At 57.0% G+C, this 14,958-nt stretch overlaps 3 protein-coding genes across 11 annotated transcripts in view; 2 read left to right on the forward strand and 1 right to left on the reverse strand.

Moving 5' to 3' along the window:
* Nucleotides 1-10,140, forward strand: part of OBSL1 (obscurin like cytoskeletal adaptor 1) — a 25,812-nt gene extending 15,672 nt beyond the window's left edge. For 3 of the 8 annotated variants that reach the window (XM_037015853.2, XM_037015854.2, XM_037015856.2), the window contains 6 exons: nucleotides 520-632; nucleotides 1,148-1,304; nucleotides 1,478-1,639; nucleotides 1,983-2,087; nucleotides 2,371-2,640; nucleotides 3,126-3,490. In XM_037015853.2, coding sequence (XP_036871748.2) covers nucleotides 520-632; nucleotides 1,148-1,304; nucleotides 1,478-1,639; nucleotides 1,983-2,087; nucleotides 2,371-2,640; nucleotides 3,126-3,256 — 938 coding nt within the window. In that variant the 3' untranslated portion in view covers nucleotides 3,257-3,490. Of the gene's footprint in view, nucleotides 1-519; nucleotides 633-1,147; nucleotides 1,389-1,477; nucleotides 1,640-1,982; nucleotides 2,088-2,370; nucleotides 2,649-3,125; nucleotides 3,491-9,979 lie in introns of those variants that run through there. The other 5 variants (XM_017659302.3, XM_017659363.3, XM_017659434.3 and 2 more) reach the window with 5 other exon arrangements.
* Nucleotides 3,765-9,707, reverse strand: TMEM198 (transmembrane protein 198). Its single transcript, XM_017659909.3, has 5 exons — nucleotides 9,466-9,707; nucleotides 8,938-9,142; nucleotides 6,123-6,698; nucleotides 4,924-5,126; nucleotides 3,765-4,541 (listed from the first exon to the last, which is right to left on the reverse strand). The coding sequence occupies exons 2-5, from the start codon at nucleotides 9,101-9,103 to the stop codon at nucleotides 4,404-4,406; spliced, it is 1,083 nt and encodes a 360-aa protein (XP_017515398.1). The 5' UTR covers nucleotides 9,104-9,142; nucleotides 9,466-9,707; the 3' UTR covers nucleotides 3,765-4,403.
* Nucleotides 10,141-10,271: 131 nt separating the features above from the next.
* Nucleotides 10,272-14,895, forward strand: CHPF (chondroitin polymerizing factor). Of its 2 annotated transcripts, XM_017659609.3 has the most exons (4): nucleotides 10,272-10,585; nucleotides 11,635-12,208; nucleotides 12,726-12,905; nucleotides 13,215-14,895. In XM_017659609.3, exons 1-4 carry the CDS (start codon nucleotides 10,272-10,274, stop codon nucleotides 14,472-14,474), a joined length of 2,328 nt encoding a protein of 775 aa, XP_017515098.3. In that variant the 3' UTR covers nucleotides 14,475-14,895. The 2 variants fall into 2 exon arrangements, with proteins under 2 accessions (XP_017515098.3, XP_017515175.3); XM_017659686.3 differs by lacking the exon at nucleotides 12,726-12,905.
* Nucleotides 14,896-14,958: the final 63 nt, after the last annotated feature.

The following is a 14,958-nucleotide window of genomic DNA, read 5'->3' on the forward strand; positions in this document are numbered from 1 at the left end:
TGCCTGCTGTGGCCCCCTCTGCTTGTCTGAGTGTACCCTTCCGACCATTCAAGTCCCAACAAACAACTGGCTGCCTGAGGGTGACTCCCCTAGCAACTCTGTCTCAGTGCCCCCAGTTCTGCTTCCAGCCCAGTATGTTCTCCATTGACCACACCTGCTCTAGGGTTCCCCCAATGCTCCTCTGACTCCATTATGCTCCACCCTGGCCAGTATCACCTGTCCATTCTAGCCAAGTGTGGCTCCCAGTGACCATGCCTGCCTATGGGTGACTCCTCTGGCACCTCTGCCCCAGTTCCCCTCAGTATGTCCCCACTAACCACCCTAAAATGTGACCCCTAGCTGGCCACTCCTGCCCTGTTGACCCTTGTTTCCTGGCTGTGCTTTCCACTGACCAGCGTTCCCCTTGGACCACTTGTCCCAGCACATCCCCTGCTCACTAGTATACAATGACCACCTTGTCTAAGTGTGTCCACCACTAACCCCTTGTACCCAAGTGTGTCCTCCTTCTCCCACTCCCAGAGGCCCCAGTGACCATTGTGTGGGGGCCACAGGACCTAGAGGTGACTGAGGGAGACACGGCTACGATGGAGTGCAAGCTTTCCCAGGCCTTGGCTGATGTTACCTGGGAGAAGGTCAGAGCAGCAGCCCTAGCCCAGTCTACCCCAGCATCCTAACAATAACATTAATGATTCCCCAAACAGAAACATTAATACTCGCTGAGCAGAAGTGCCTCATGCACTTTACATTTAATGAGCTAATCTTTGCAACAACCCTATGAAATAAGTCATGTCTCCGTGTTATCTCTAGGAGACTGAGGTTCAATTGAGTCAATTATTGACCAGGGGCAGAGCTCATATTTGAATCCAGATTTGCCTTATTCCAGAATCCATGCCCATAGCTGGTATGATCAGTACATGACTCCGGGCTCCCAGAGACTATGGCACCCCTTTTCAGCCCTCACGTCCCCAAAGGGTGACACCTCCCCAATGAGGCTCCTGGTGTTGCCCCAAAGGTGCGGGGTGGTCCGACCCCAGCCTGGAGGACACAGACGGGCATAAATCAGCCTCGAAACCTCTTGGCATCAACACGGCGCCGCCGCTTCCGCCCAGCTAAGTTCACTCCTACCCTATACAACTCCTGCCCGTAGGACGGGTGCCCGCTCATCCCCAGCCCCCGGCTGAAGCTCCAGTCCCTCGGCACGCGCCGCTTTCTCCAGCTGCGGCGCTGCAACCTTTTGGACGCTGGGTCCTACAGCTGCGCGGTGGGGACGGCTCACGCAGGGCCCGTGCGCCTGGTCGTGCGCGGTGGGTACCGGGCGCTGCCCCGGCCGGACACTGCTGAGGGAGTGGGTTCCCCGGATCTGACTTTCCCAGGGAGTGACTGATCTGGTACTTCTAGACAGAGGGGCGGGGAGTGGGCGTGGTCGGGTGCCGCCCCCTCCGACCCTCCCCGCCTCACGCCCCTGGCTCCGCCCCAGAGCGCATGGTGTTAGTGCTCTCCCAGCTCCGGTCGGTGCGCGCCCGCGAAGGTGACGGCGCCACGTTCGAGTGCACTGTGTCGGAGGTCGAGACCCCTGGGAATTGGGAGCTCAAAGGGCGCCCGTTGAGACCTGGAGGCCGCGTCCGCATCCGACAGGAAGGTCTGGCCGACGTTCTACCAGCTCTGGCCCCTTGCTGCCCCGCCCCCGGGACAGGCAGGCCCCGCCCTGCTGGGATAAGCCCCGCCTCCAACTAGGATGGGCCCCGCCCCACGGCCCAAAGAGCTGTCTCATCATCTTTCCCCGGCCCCTAAGCTCTGAGGCTTTGGTCCTGGACCGCTCCTCCTCCCCTTCAACTTACCAATTCCGCCCAAAACAGCTCATATTTGAGGCGTCCGAACCGGTCCGGGGACCTACTCCGGCGCCACCCCCATTCCTGAATGCTCCCCAGAGGCGGTGTAGGCCTAGCTAACTCCTCCTCCCCGCCTCCCTCCCCCCACTCCAGAGAAGAAACATATTCTGGTGCTGAGCGAGCTACGCGCGGAGGACGCCGGTGAGGTCCGCTTCCAGGCGGGACCCGCCCAGTCCGTGGCGCAGCTGGAGGTGGAGGGTAAGCAGCTGGGGCCCAGACTGGCAAGCCGGCTGGCGGCTGGCCCTAAAAACGCCCTCCCCTCTCTTCCTCGAGGGACTGTGCCCGGGTGGTTCACAGAGGGCAGTGCATTTCCTTGGGTAGGAGGGAGATGAGGAGACTTTGGATTAGGGGGACAGGGGAACCTATTGGTGACACAGAGACCTAAAACCAGGAGTGGTGGTCGCGAGGAGGGAAAATGCGTCTCTTCTCAGGGGGTCCTGCGTGTCCCTATTAACTCAAGCCCTCGTCCTCCATCCCCAAGCACTGCCCCTCCAGATGTGCCGCCGCCCCCCTTGCGAGAAGACGGTTCTGGTCGGCCGCAGGGCAGTGCTGGAGGTGACTCTGTCCCGTTCGGGGGGCCACGTGTGCTGGTTACGGGAGGGGATTGAGCTGTGCCCCGGAGACAAGTACGAGCTGCACAGCCACGGCCCTACCCACAGCCTGGTCATCCGTGACGTGCTACCTGAGGACCAGGGCATCTATTGCTGCCAGACCGGTCAGGACAGCGCTGAAACACGACTGCTGGTAGAGGGTGAGTGAAGCTGACTGGGCAGAGGTCAGAGGGGCAGCCTGGCTGGCCAGGCAGAAGGGGTCGCTAAGAGCTGGTGAGCTGAGACACACCTACCAGAGGCTTTCCAGGACTTGGGGTGTCAAGTTGGTTCTGGGATCTGTTGGCAGTGGGGGAGGGGGTAGGTCACACCCAGGGTTGGGGAGAGGAGGGAGCCCTGTGTTCTCAGCAGGAACCATTTGGTTCAGGTTAGCTGTTCCCACCTTTCTATGACCTTTCCTCTCCAGGCTTCTCACTCCCTCCTGTCTCTGGACCATGTTTGTCTCTCCTGAATGCCCCATTTGTACCCGTTTCTCTCCTTCCCACCTACCAGCCCCTAGTCTCCCCCACACCTGTCCCTCAGCCCTCCTGCCCTCTCCTTAGCTGGCTTCTGCCCATCTCAGTGAGTTTAACATAAGCCTCACCAGAGGGCTGCTGAGCTAGTCCCATTTCTTTCCTCTTCCACCTAGGAGATGCCCCACCCTCCACCCACATTCCTGCATTCCCTCCAGGTGCTGTGCCTTGCCCTACCTCTGACCCCCACTTTCCTGCCCCACAGACAGTGCTAACAGAGGTCCAGAAAATGTGGGGCAGAGGGTGAGGGCCCAGCTCTTCCTGTTTGAGTGCCCAGGATCTGCCAGGGGAGAGGACAGTGGTACCCACTATCTCCCCGGCCCTACGCAGAGTCATTCCTCTGCAGGTAGCTAGGAGGACCGAACCAGGCCAGGCAGGTGCTCTCGGACAACTTGGAAGGCGCATGCCCTTACCCCAGGCAGGGGTGGGGCGGCAGGGAAACCAGAGGTGTTGGGAGACAATAAAAGTGGTACAGCCCTTTTCCCTGGCTCTCTGTGTAGTGTAGGATGGCAGAACTTGCCTGGAGCCCCTGTATAATAAGTGACACAAGGAACCAAAGGGCTGCAGTGCTTCCAACTTGGCCTATGGAGGTGCCAGCCACCGAAGACCATAACTCTTGGCAGAAGCCACACAGTTTGGCACATTTATAAAAGATGTAAAACAGGGTGGGGCATGGGGAGACAGAAGCATGAGGTGTCCAGGGTGGCAAGACAGACACCAGACATGCACCGTGCATTTAAGGCCCCTTCCCCAGTTCCCCTCCCCAGCCCAGCCCAGAGTAGCACCCCTCACCTCCATCCCCTACCACTGCCCTCAGGCTGGTGGCTTTGCAGAGACAGGGGATCAGGGTGAGGTGCTGAAGTTAGCCCCATGGACAAGGACAAGAAGCCTTAGACGAGTCTGGTTGAGAGGTGGCGTGTCGGGGGAGGAAAGCAGACCTCCTCCACTTAGACATGCAGGAGAGTGGTCCATGGGAGCCCAGCAGTGGGAGAGGAGGCAGGGCCAGCCTTGGAAAAGCTCCACCAATCAGAAATCTAAGGCAAAGGTCCCAGTGTCCCCTCTAAACCCACCCCTACACACACACACACACACACACACACACACACACACACACACACGCACACAGAGGCAACACACTCACAACCCTGAGCATACCCCAGTGGGGCTCACACCCTGCGTTCTTCAGGAGCCCCTTGGGAAGTTGAGAGCGGGCTTTCCCCCCAGGCCTAGCTTAGCCTGAGACAGGTCTCCCTTCCAGCAGTCAGGCCAGCTTGCTTGAAGGTGGGGAAAGGGACAGCCAAGGGCCAGATTGGCTGGGTGGTGGCCCAGCAGACCTCCCCAAGCTGGCAGAGCTGGTGACCACAGAGTCTAGGTGGGCAGAAACAGCTATACTGCTATACCCGCACAGGGGGCCCCGAGCAGGCTGTCAGTGGGCCCTGCGACCCATACTCATAGTCCACATCTGTGGGCGAAGCCATGAAGGAGCTCAGTGAGCTCCCTGTCTGCCGGTCCCGGAAGCTCTGGATGTAGCTCTGTGGGGAAGTAAACACAGGTGTGAGTGCCACTGAACCCCTGCCTGAAACCCACTTCAGGTAGACATCTTCTCCCTGCACTGGCCCTCCCAAACCTGAGACACACACCTGAGTGCCTTAGGCCCAGGATCTCACCACACCTATAGTCCATAGCCCTGAGACCCAACCCCATACCATCACTCATTAAAACTCTATACTCAGGACACCTTTCCCACACACCTAGAGCTGGACCCATCAAGCTCCTGGTGCAGGCGTTATGCTGGGCAGACAAACACTAGGCTTTCTAGGCAGTGATCAGCCTCCGGGGAAGGCCCAGCCCTAGTAGGACAGTCTACAACTCTCCCTTTTCCCCTGTTCAGGCCAGAGGGCTTGGTTTGCTCACTGGGGAGAGGACGTCTCCATTGAAGCGTTTGATGGGCACTGGCCTGCGCCGATAAGCAGGGTCAGGGGGCCCAGGCCTTGGAGGAGCTCTGGGGCCTCTGGGGGGAACCCGAGGGTGTCTCTTCCTCCGCCGCTTCTCCTTGCGCTCTTCCTGCTGCCGAATACGCATCAGCTGCACACGTCGTCGCTGCCGGCTGATTACCACTGTGAAGGGATGGGCAGAGAAGGGTCTCAGAGGACCACATACCTCACCTCCCTAGACTTTCCCTGACCTTTCCTACCTAGGGGCTGATGCTTCCAGATTCCCCTGTATGTTTTCCCCTCCCCTTTCCTTTTCCACCTCCCAGATGGGACTTCCTTCAGTTGTTCTTTTCTTCTGAAGGTCTTCCTGCAAGATTGCTAGACTTCTAGGTATCCTCTCCCAATTATTGTCCCTCTCCCAATCCTAGACCAGCCATCATCTCAACTAGACTACATCTGCCACCTCACTGATTTCCCCTTTTGTGTGTCCTTCTTCAGCACCCAAAATGAGCATCCCAAATGCTAATAGATTAGATTAGATGCTTTCTACTTTAACATTCCAATGACATCTCCAGGGCTCACCCAATTGGCACCTTCAGCCATCCACTACAGCCCCACTCTCTCATCAAGCCCAGCTGATTCCTTCTGAGGCCCTGACATTGCTGTCCCCTTTTCTCTTGCTCTTTGCATGGCTAGCTTCTTACCCTTCTGGACTCTACTTAAATGTCACCTCCTCCAAATGGCCCTCCTTGACTACCCTATCTCTAATAGCCTCTAGAGGTCACTCTTACTCATGTATATCACCCTGCATATATCTTTCGTATTACTCCATACAGCTGGAATTATCTTCTTTGTTTGAGTGTGTATTGTCTATCTCTCCATATCTGAATAGAACCCCATAAGAACAGGGACATTTTCTCTTTTGTCTCTGCTGGATCCCCAGTGCCTGGAATTGGCTTGGCACGGAGCTGCTGCTTTGTATGTTGTTGTAGAATGAATGGTGGCACTGGGTCCTGTCTTCCCAAATCCCGAGCTCATCAGCTCTCTAACCATATTGAGGCCTTCCACTACTGTTGTGTACAGCTTCTCCCCCTACCATGTTCCAGTCTCTCAGCACCCCCCACCACGATCCCTGATCACCCATTTCTCTCACACCCACCCTGGCCTGTGCCCTCTCACCTTCCGTGTGGGAGTCCCTCTCAGCCGTCACCCTCCACTGCACCAGAATGCCCATCAGGCTGAGCAGGGGCCAAAGTGCCAGCAGGGCCCAGCTCCGCCAGCAGAGCGGGGGCACAGGGGCGGCCCGTAGTCGTTCCACTACATAGCGTCCCAGCAGCAGCAGCTCTGCAAAATAGTCTGTGGCGGTGGCGATGAGAGCAGCACCAGTCACAGCAGTGGCCAGGGTGGTGAGCGGTCGGGGCCAGCGCAGCGTGAGCAGGGCGCAGAGTAGGCCGCCACCCAGCAGCAGCCCTAGTGGGCCCCAGACAGAGCCCGGCTGGTAGTAGGGTGCAGAGCCCAGCAGGGCAGCAGCAGCGAGCAGCAGACCGAGCAGCAGCCCCACTAGGAAAAGGCCCACGCTGCGTACTAGCATGGCCACCAGCCCGCAGAGCAACCCAATGCCCAGTGCGATGCCTGCACTTGCCCCGGCACTCAGCTGTGTCTCCAGCACCCGCTCTCGGTAGCACAACAGGAAGATGACCACTGAGCCAAACAGCAACCCAGTGAGGAAGAGCACTGCCTTGAAGCATCGGTAACCTGGAGGGGAACAGGGGCTAGTGAGGGGCCAAAATGAAGTCACCTGGCTGGAGGCAGGAGGTCAGAGGGATCAGGGATTTGAAATCACAGGGAAACCAGAGGCAGGACACTAAGATCAGAGAATTGGGAGTCACCAGGGTCCTGAGAGCATCAGTGATGGGACCATTGGCATCATGATGGAGGTCAGAGAGACAGGTCATTGGGAGTCACTGGGAAAACAGCCACTGAGATGAGCACTGGGTTTTTGGGGGTCAGAGGAGTCAGAGATAAAGCATTAGAATCAAGAGTGAATTAGCGATAGGGGTCATTGGGGTCTTTGGGATCATAGGGGTCAGGGAGATAGGTCACTGGGGGTAACAAAGGGATTAAGAATACAGTCATTGGGGGCTTTGGGGAAGGGATTGTTCAGAAAGATGAGGTATTTGGAACTCAGAAAGAACCTGAAAGATGAGGGTCACATAGGTTCAGAAAGATGAGGTCATTCTTTGAGGGTCACAGGGCTTCAGAGATTGGATATTATTAAAAGGTTACAAAGAAAACAGAGAAGCAGGGTTATTGGGGAGGGGTTTCAGGAGATGAAGTCTTTGCAAGTTAGGGGAATTGACAGATGTGGAATCATTGAGAATATTAGTTTTTCTGAGAGAGGGCACTATTAAGGCCAGAGAAATGGGATCATTGAGATCATGGTGAGGGGAGGGGTGATCCGACAATGGGGTCATAGGTATCAGGTAATTAGGAATAATAGAGGGAGTCAGAGGGATGGAAAGTAAGAAGATAACTGGGGGTGGTTGAGAGTCACTAGGGCTTACAAGTGTTCATGGAGAGTCAAGGAGGATTATAAGGGGAAATAGTGGTCATGGAGTTTCAGAAAAATGGAGGTTATAGGGCCATTAAGGGCCTTGGAAGGATAAGGGACTTGTAGATCCTGAACAGCTGGGAAGATAGAAGTCAGAGACGGGGGTCACAGTGTGAAAATGCCAAAAGAGAAAGGTCAGAATGAAGAGATTCAGTTCTAGGAATGAGGGGAAGCACATTGAGGAGGAGTCCAGGAGGTTCTGGGGTCACAAAGAGGAGTAGGGCATGCATAAGGGCTCCAAATCCACGACCCTGGGAGTGGGGGTATCCTAGAGGGGTAGGATGGCAGGGAAGCCCCAGAAAAGGAATGCCAGGCTTCATTGATAATTGCAGAGGGAATGGGCATGGGTATTGCAGGGGATGAAGTCACACAGACCCCTTGGAGATTCAGAATGTGTCCTGAACCCTTAGAAGGGCCCTCCTGCCCACTCCACAGTTGTTCAGACCAGAGTTTGGGGATAGAAGGGGAGGGGCCATCTACTTCCCATTCCTTTCTACTACCCAGCATTCTAGCGGGAGTTGTAGAGCCTGCAGAGCATGAGTCTCCACCCCACCTCTGCACAGCCTGGAACCTAGATCTCCAAGCCTCTACACCTGTTCTCATCACCTATACTCTTCCTGGAGGCCTTCCTTGGACCCCCAGCTCATAGAGCTCACTTGCCTCTCTGAAGTTCTGTAACTCACGCTGTAGTCCCTGGGCTCTTACTCTCTACTAGCCCATCTGGCACTTTTATGTAAATCAGAAAAAGTTGTGCCTTCCTCTAGGTAGAGCTGCCTTGTGTCAAGGTCTAGAGTTTGGCAAGTGGTGCATGGTTGGGATTTCAGCCCCCACTTGCCTATTCAGCTGGACTCCCTTGTGCAGTGCCCATCCTATACAACTGTCCACAGGAACTCGGTTACCAAAGCCTGCCTTGTAGGCTATCTACATGTGTGTAGAAATATCTATGCCCTGTGGTAAGAGATCATTTTTAATTACCTGCTAAATGTTTTCAGTGCCTACCTAGCACAGTGATCCAAACACATCTTCACTACAATAGCTATTAATTTTTGAATGCCTACTAGTTCTCACAACAATGCTATGAAAGACAAATATCGTTGTTCCCACTGTTCAGATGAGAAAACTAAGGCTCAGACAGGTTAATATGCCCAAGGCATCACAATTAGTAACATGTGGAGCCAGGTTCAGATTTGAGCATGCCTAATTCAAAAACCTGTGTTCTCCAGGATTTAAAATCCAGATGATCTATGAACACAGTGCAGGATGAAAGAGAGAAAGATAGTTATTCATGGTGGTGGTGACAATTCTAGAGAAGATTTGGGGTACCTCAAAAAAATAACGGGTAACAATGGGAAGCTCAGGTGAAGTATGAGATGGGGGTCTCACCAAAGAAGCAGTAGACGACTCCAAACAGACAGCACATGATGCAGATGAGGGCTGGCAGTGCCTGGTACCTGCGCTCCAGGGGCTGTTCACAGGGTGCACCCCAGAAGGCATCATCTGGCTCAGGGGGCAGCAGCTGGAACCGCAGTGGTGCCATAGTGCCCGGCATAGTGCTGGGAATGGAAGGGAGTCACCCTCCTAGGTCAGCCTGACAAAAAGGAAGTTGGGATCAAGAAGGAGTCCTGGGTTTCACTAGGATGCCCGTGAGAATTGGGAGTGGGAAAACTAGGCAAGGACACAGTGGACAAAGGAATGGTGCACACATCATGCAGCTCTGGAAGCATCCCTGAAGTAGGGAGCAAAAGACAAAGGGAAACAAAAGTGCCTGGCTAGATGGGGCTGGGATGAAGAAGTTAAAAGGGAGGCTGGGTTGGGGCGGGAGGCGGGTGGTGAGGGCAGTGTGCTGCCTGTGAGGAGGCAGCCAGGAGACTCCTCTGTGGGCGGCTAAATCTGGGATTGTCTAAGATCTACCTGGGCTGGAGGCGAGCTGGGCTTCTGAGCGAAAGAGGCTGTGCAGGGGCCAGAGGATCCGGGGTTGCGGGGAGCCAGAGGCCCAGTTGACTGGGGTCCAGTAAAAGTCCGCCGTTCGGGGAGAGGGCTGCGGGGCCGGAGAAACAGGTCGCTGCGCCGCGGGGTCGCTACTCCGCCTCCAGCACCGGCTGGCACTCCAGTCCCGCGGCGTCCGGGTACTCGGGCTGGGCCTGGGGAAGGGAAAGGAGCAGGAGCTGGGGCTTGGGCTGCCCCGGAGCTGCGGCCCCATGCCCTGAGCCCGCCCGCGGCCTTTGGTGCTGATGGACAGCTCCGGCCTCTGCTCCTGACGTCACTCAGGGCGCACCATTCTGGGAGGAGCTGGCTGCTTTACGTCACCTGGGATGCACCAACCACGTCTGGGACTCCGCCCCCAGCCATTCCCTCTCTTGCACTGAGGAGGGGGCACTTCCGGGGGTCCCTCCTCTTTAACCTCCCCCTTCTCCCTCTCCGGTAGCTGGAGCCCAAGACCCCACCCCGGGGGCGGGGTCCTCGCAGTGACACGTCGGACAGCGGCGGCGGAGGCGGAGGCTCTCGAGCTTAGCGCAGGAACCCAGCGCGATATACTGGAGCTTCAGTGAGCGGCGCCGGGTGTTCACCTCGGACCGCGGTCTCTGCTCAGCGGGGAGGGAGTGGGCCCGCCTCTGTGGCCGGGCCCTACGGATCCGCCCCCTCCCCGGTCCCGCCCCCTCGGAGCCTCTGGCGGTTCTGGGGCTGCTCCCCAGCCTGGGGCCCACGGTCCGGGCGCCATGCGGGCATCACTGCTGCTGTCGGTGCTGCGGCCCGCAGGGCCCGTGGCCGTGGGCATCTCCTTAGGCTTCACTCTGAGCCTGCTCAGCGTCACCTGGGTGGAGGAGCCGTGCGGCCCAGGGCCGCCTCAACCTGGAGATCCTGAGCTGCCGCTGCGCGGCAACACCAACGCGGCACGCCGGCCCAATTCGGTGCAGCCAGGAGCGGAGCGCGAAAGGCCTGGGGCCGGAGCAGGCGCTGGGGAGAACTGGGAGCCGCGTGTCTTGCCCTACCACCCTGCACCGCCTGGCCAGGCCGCCAAAAAGGCTGTCAGGTAGGGATCATCCCCACCCCCTGGGCACTAGCCGGGACGGGCGCGCCACGGAGGCCGCCGGGGGCCGGGTCAGGCTCCGGAAGGAAGGGGCTGGCCGGCCAGGAAGTCTTTGGCCCCGATAATTTCCTATGGCTCTGCTTCCCCGGGAGCTGTGGAGCCCATCTGAGGCTCTTCTGGGCTCAGTCCGGTCCAGGGCTGAGCTTACCCTCTTCTGTCCTAAACAGGCTCGACCCCATGGTCCCCCAAAGATCCTCTTAGCTCCTTAGGTCGGCCGTTGGGTTTAGAAAAATTACTGGTATATAGGGTGGGTGCATAGAAAAAGGGAAAGAGAAAAGAGAACTAGGATTTACCTGTATCCCTTGTTCCATGTGGGGCACCTCGGGGTGAGATTTGTGTGTGTGTGTGTGTTGGGGTGGGGGAGGGTGATGTACCTATCGCATTAATGCCTGTCATTGAGCTGAAATAATGTCTCCTAAGTAACACTGAATCAAAATTCCAGTTCTGCAAATTGTTTTCTGCATTTTGGGAAGTAAGTTACTGAAACTCCTGAGCCCCCGTTTGCCCCTCCCCCAAATGCACTCAGTACATCTCTATGCCATATATTCCTTTACATAACTTATGTGGTGCATTTGTGGTATAATGGCATATTTATAAAGAAGTAAGTATTGTGTATGAAGCGCCTATGTGCTGAGCATTTGGCCAGGTATTTTAAGTAGATAAAAACCCCATTTCATAGATGAGGCTACTGAGGCTAAGGTAGGTTAAATTACTTGCTCAAAGATACAACTGCTAAGTAGTGAAATGGAATCATACCCACCATATATTTCATATCTGCAGGGGTATTGCCATCTTTCCAAAGCACTATATAGGTAAGGCCAGTATTTCACTTTAAATCCTCATGACTCCTGGAAGGTAGGTGTTATTCTTACCCTATTCATAGGTGAGAAAACAGGCCAGAGAGGATGTGACCTGCCAGAACCTATGTATGTATGTTGCCTCCTGTCTGACCTGCTGTCCTTTTGATAACTTTGTGCCCTCTTCTCTCCCAGGACCCGCTACATCAGCACAGAGCTGGGCATCAGGCAGAGGCTACTGGTGGCAGTGCTGACCTCACAGGCCACGTTGCCCACGCTAGGGGTAGCTGTGAACCGCACTCTGGGGCACCGGCTAGAGCGCGTGGTGTTCCTCACGGGCTCACGGGGCCGCAGGGCACCACCTGGCATGGCTGTGGTGACGCTGGGTGAGGAGCGACCCATCGGGCACTTGCACCTGGCACTACGCCACCTGCTGGAGAAGCACGGAGATGACTTTGACTGGTTCTTCCTAGTGCCTGATGCCACCTACACCGAGGCCCATGGACTGGCCCGTCTCACTGGCCACCTTAGCCTGGCAGCCTCTGCCCACCTCTATCTGGGCCGGCCCCAGGACTTCATCGGTGGAGAGCCCACCCCAGGCCGCTACTGCCACGGAGGCTTTGGAGTACTGCTGTCCCGCACACTGCTACAGCAGCTGCGTCCCCATCTGGAAGGCTGCCGCAACGACATTGTTAGTGCACACCCAGACGAGTGGCTGGGACGCTGCATCCTCGATGCCACCGGGGTGGGCTGCACTGGTGACCATGAGGTGGGAATTTAAGCTCCCCCACTGGTGCCTCCTAACTGAATTTACACACTTCTCCTTGAGGGGCAAAGGGGTGGTTGGAATTACAGGCCTGGGTTTTCATGCCTGTAAGTTCTGTCATTTTCTATCCCTGTGACCTTGGTTAAGTTACTGAGTCTCCTGAGCTTCACTATCCTCAACCCCGTACCAATGGAAGTAATTATTGTTCAGGGTTGTTACAAAGAATAGAAAAAATAATGGATACTTGCACATAGTAGGTGTTCAGCATTGGCTGTTATTTTATTTGGGCCGCTGGACAGCTCTGAGATAGGGTGCATGTCCATTTCACAGATGAGCTAGCAGAGGCTTACCCAAAGTCACGCAAGCTCACAACTGGTTGAGGTAGACTTAGACCCAAAGAATTCTGATTCCAAGTCCAAAACAGGTCATAGGATGGGGAGATAAGGTACACATTATCAAGTGAGGGGGAGACTGTCCCATCATTCTTCCCATTATGGACCCCTTCCCTCCCTCTCCCCAGGGAGTACACTACAGCTATCTGGAGCTGAGCCCTGGGGGGCCTGTGCAGGAGGGGGACCCTCGTTTCCGCAGCGCCCTGACAGCCCACCCTGTACATGACCCAGTGCACATGTACCAGCTGCACAAGGCTTTTGCCCGAGCTGAGCTGGAACACACATACCAGGAGATACAGGAACTGCAGGTATGGTCTGGGCTGAGGGAGAGAAGGGGTAGGTCCTGAGAATTCTCAGAGATCCCAGGGAAATACAAGAGATCTGCTTCCCAGGTCTCTGTTTGTTTCTGCCTTTTCTGGGAAGTCCCTCCAGGAACTCCCCTTTTAATTCTGAGCCTGCCTCAGTCTAGGGAAAAGGTAAGTGGAGGATTGGGAGGGCAGAGCTTGGCAGGGTACTGGGGACCCATCCTGAGTAGCACCTACTGCCTGCTCAGCCCCACAGCTGTACGTTGGCCCCTTTGGTTTATGCCTTGCTCACAGTCTGTTTCTCCAACCCAGTGGGAGATCCAGAATACCAGCCACCTGGCAGCTGATGGGGAGCAGGCAGCCGCCTGGCCTGTGGGCATTCCAGCACCATCCCGCCCAGCCTCCCGCTTTGAGGTGTTGCGCTGGGACTATTTCACAGAGCAGCATGCTTTCTCTTGTGCTGATGGCTCACCCCGCTGCCCGCTGCATGGGGCCGACCAAGCTGATGTGGCCGACGTTCTCGGGGCAGCCCTGGAGGAGCTCAACCGGCGCTACCATCCGGCCCTCCGGCTCCAAAAGCAGCAGCTGGTTAATGGCTACAGACGCTTTGATCCTGCCCGGGGGATGGAGTACACCCTGGACTTGCAGCTGGAGGCACTGACCCCCCAGGGTGGCCGCTGGCCCCTGACTCGCCGGGTGCAGCTGCTACGGCCACTGAGCCGTGTGGAGATCTTGCCTGTGCCCTATGTCACTGAGGCCTCCCGTCTCACTGTTTTACTGCCTCTGGCTGCAGCTGAACGGGACCTGGCCCCTGGCTTCCTAGAGGCCTTTGCAACTGCAGCACTAGAGCCTGGTGATGCTGCAGCAGCCCTGACCCTTTTGTTACTGTATGAGCCACGACAGGCCCAGCGGGCAGCCCATGCAGATGTCTTTGCACCTGTTAAGGCCCACGTAGCAGAGCTGGAGCAGCGTTTCCCTGGTGCCCGGGTGCCCTGGCTCAGTGTGCAGACAGCTGCACCCTCACCACTGCGCCTCATGGATCTGCTCTCCAAGAAGCACCCACTAGACACGCTGTTCTTGCTGGCCGGGCCAGACACGGTGCTCACACCTGACTTCCTGAACCGCTGCCGTATGCATGCCATCTCTGGCTGGCAGACCTTCTTTCCCATGCACTTCCAGGCCTTCCATCCAGCTGTGGCCCCACCACAGGGGCCTGGGCCCCCAGAGCTGGGGCGAGACACAGGCCGCTTTGATCGCCAGGCAGCCAGTGAAGCCTGCTTCTACAACTCTGACTACGTGGCAGCTCGTGGGCGGCTGGCAGCAGCCTCGGAGCAGGAGGAGGAGATGCTGGAGAGTATGGATGTGTATGAGCTGTTCCTGCGCTTCTCCGGCCTGCATGTGCTGCGGGCGGTGGAGCCAGCGCTGATGCAGCGCTACCGGACCCAGACGTGCAGTGCGCGGCTCAGTGAGGACCTGTACCACCGCTGTCGCCAGAGTGAGCTGGAGGGCCTGGGCTCCCGCACCCAGCTGGCCATGCTGCTCTTTGAGCAGGAGCAGGGCAATAGCACCTGACCTTGCCCTGCACCCAGAACCCTGGCATGGCAGCACCCCACTCCTCCCCAGCAACCCGGAGCCACCTGCCAGCCTCACTGGACAGGGCTGGCTGCAGCCTCAGATAGCCCACTGGCCCGCTCTCTGGCTTTGTGGGTCCTCGGGCCCAGGACAGTCCCTGGGGGAAGTGTCCTCAGAGCCATCCCTTCCTGCGCCAAACCTGGTCTCCCTGCCCCCTTGACGCTGCTAATTCAGGCTGTGGCCTCCAAGTATTTATGCAGTGCATTCTGCCTGACGCCAGCCTGTCTCCTAGGGTATCCTGGGGGCTGGGTTGTAGATGAGTTGAAGTGGGGAGCCAAGAAGGGGGATAGGGCACCTCCCACCTTCTCCCTCCCGGACCCCAATGAAGCTCCCTTCCTTTAATAAACTGGCTGAGTGTGGACTAGCGATTCTGAGTTTTTGAAAGGTAGGCCTGGGGGCAGGGAGGGCAGGCAGGATGAGGTTC

Source organism: Manis javanica, chromosome 12 (genome assembly GCF_040802235.1).
Source record: "Manis javanica isolate MJ-LG chromosome 12, MJ_LKY, whole genome shotgun sequence".
Lineage (NCBI taxonomy): Eukaryota > Metazoa > Chordata > Mammalia > Pholidota > Manidae > Manis > Manis javanica.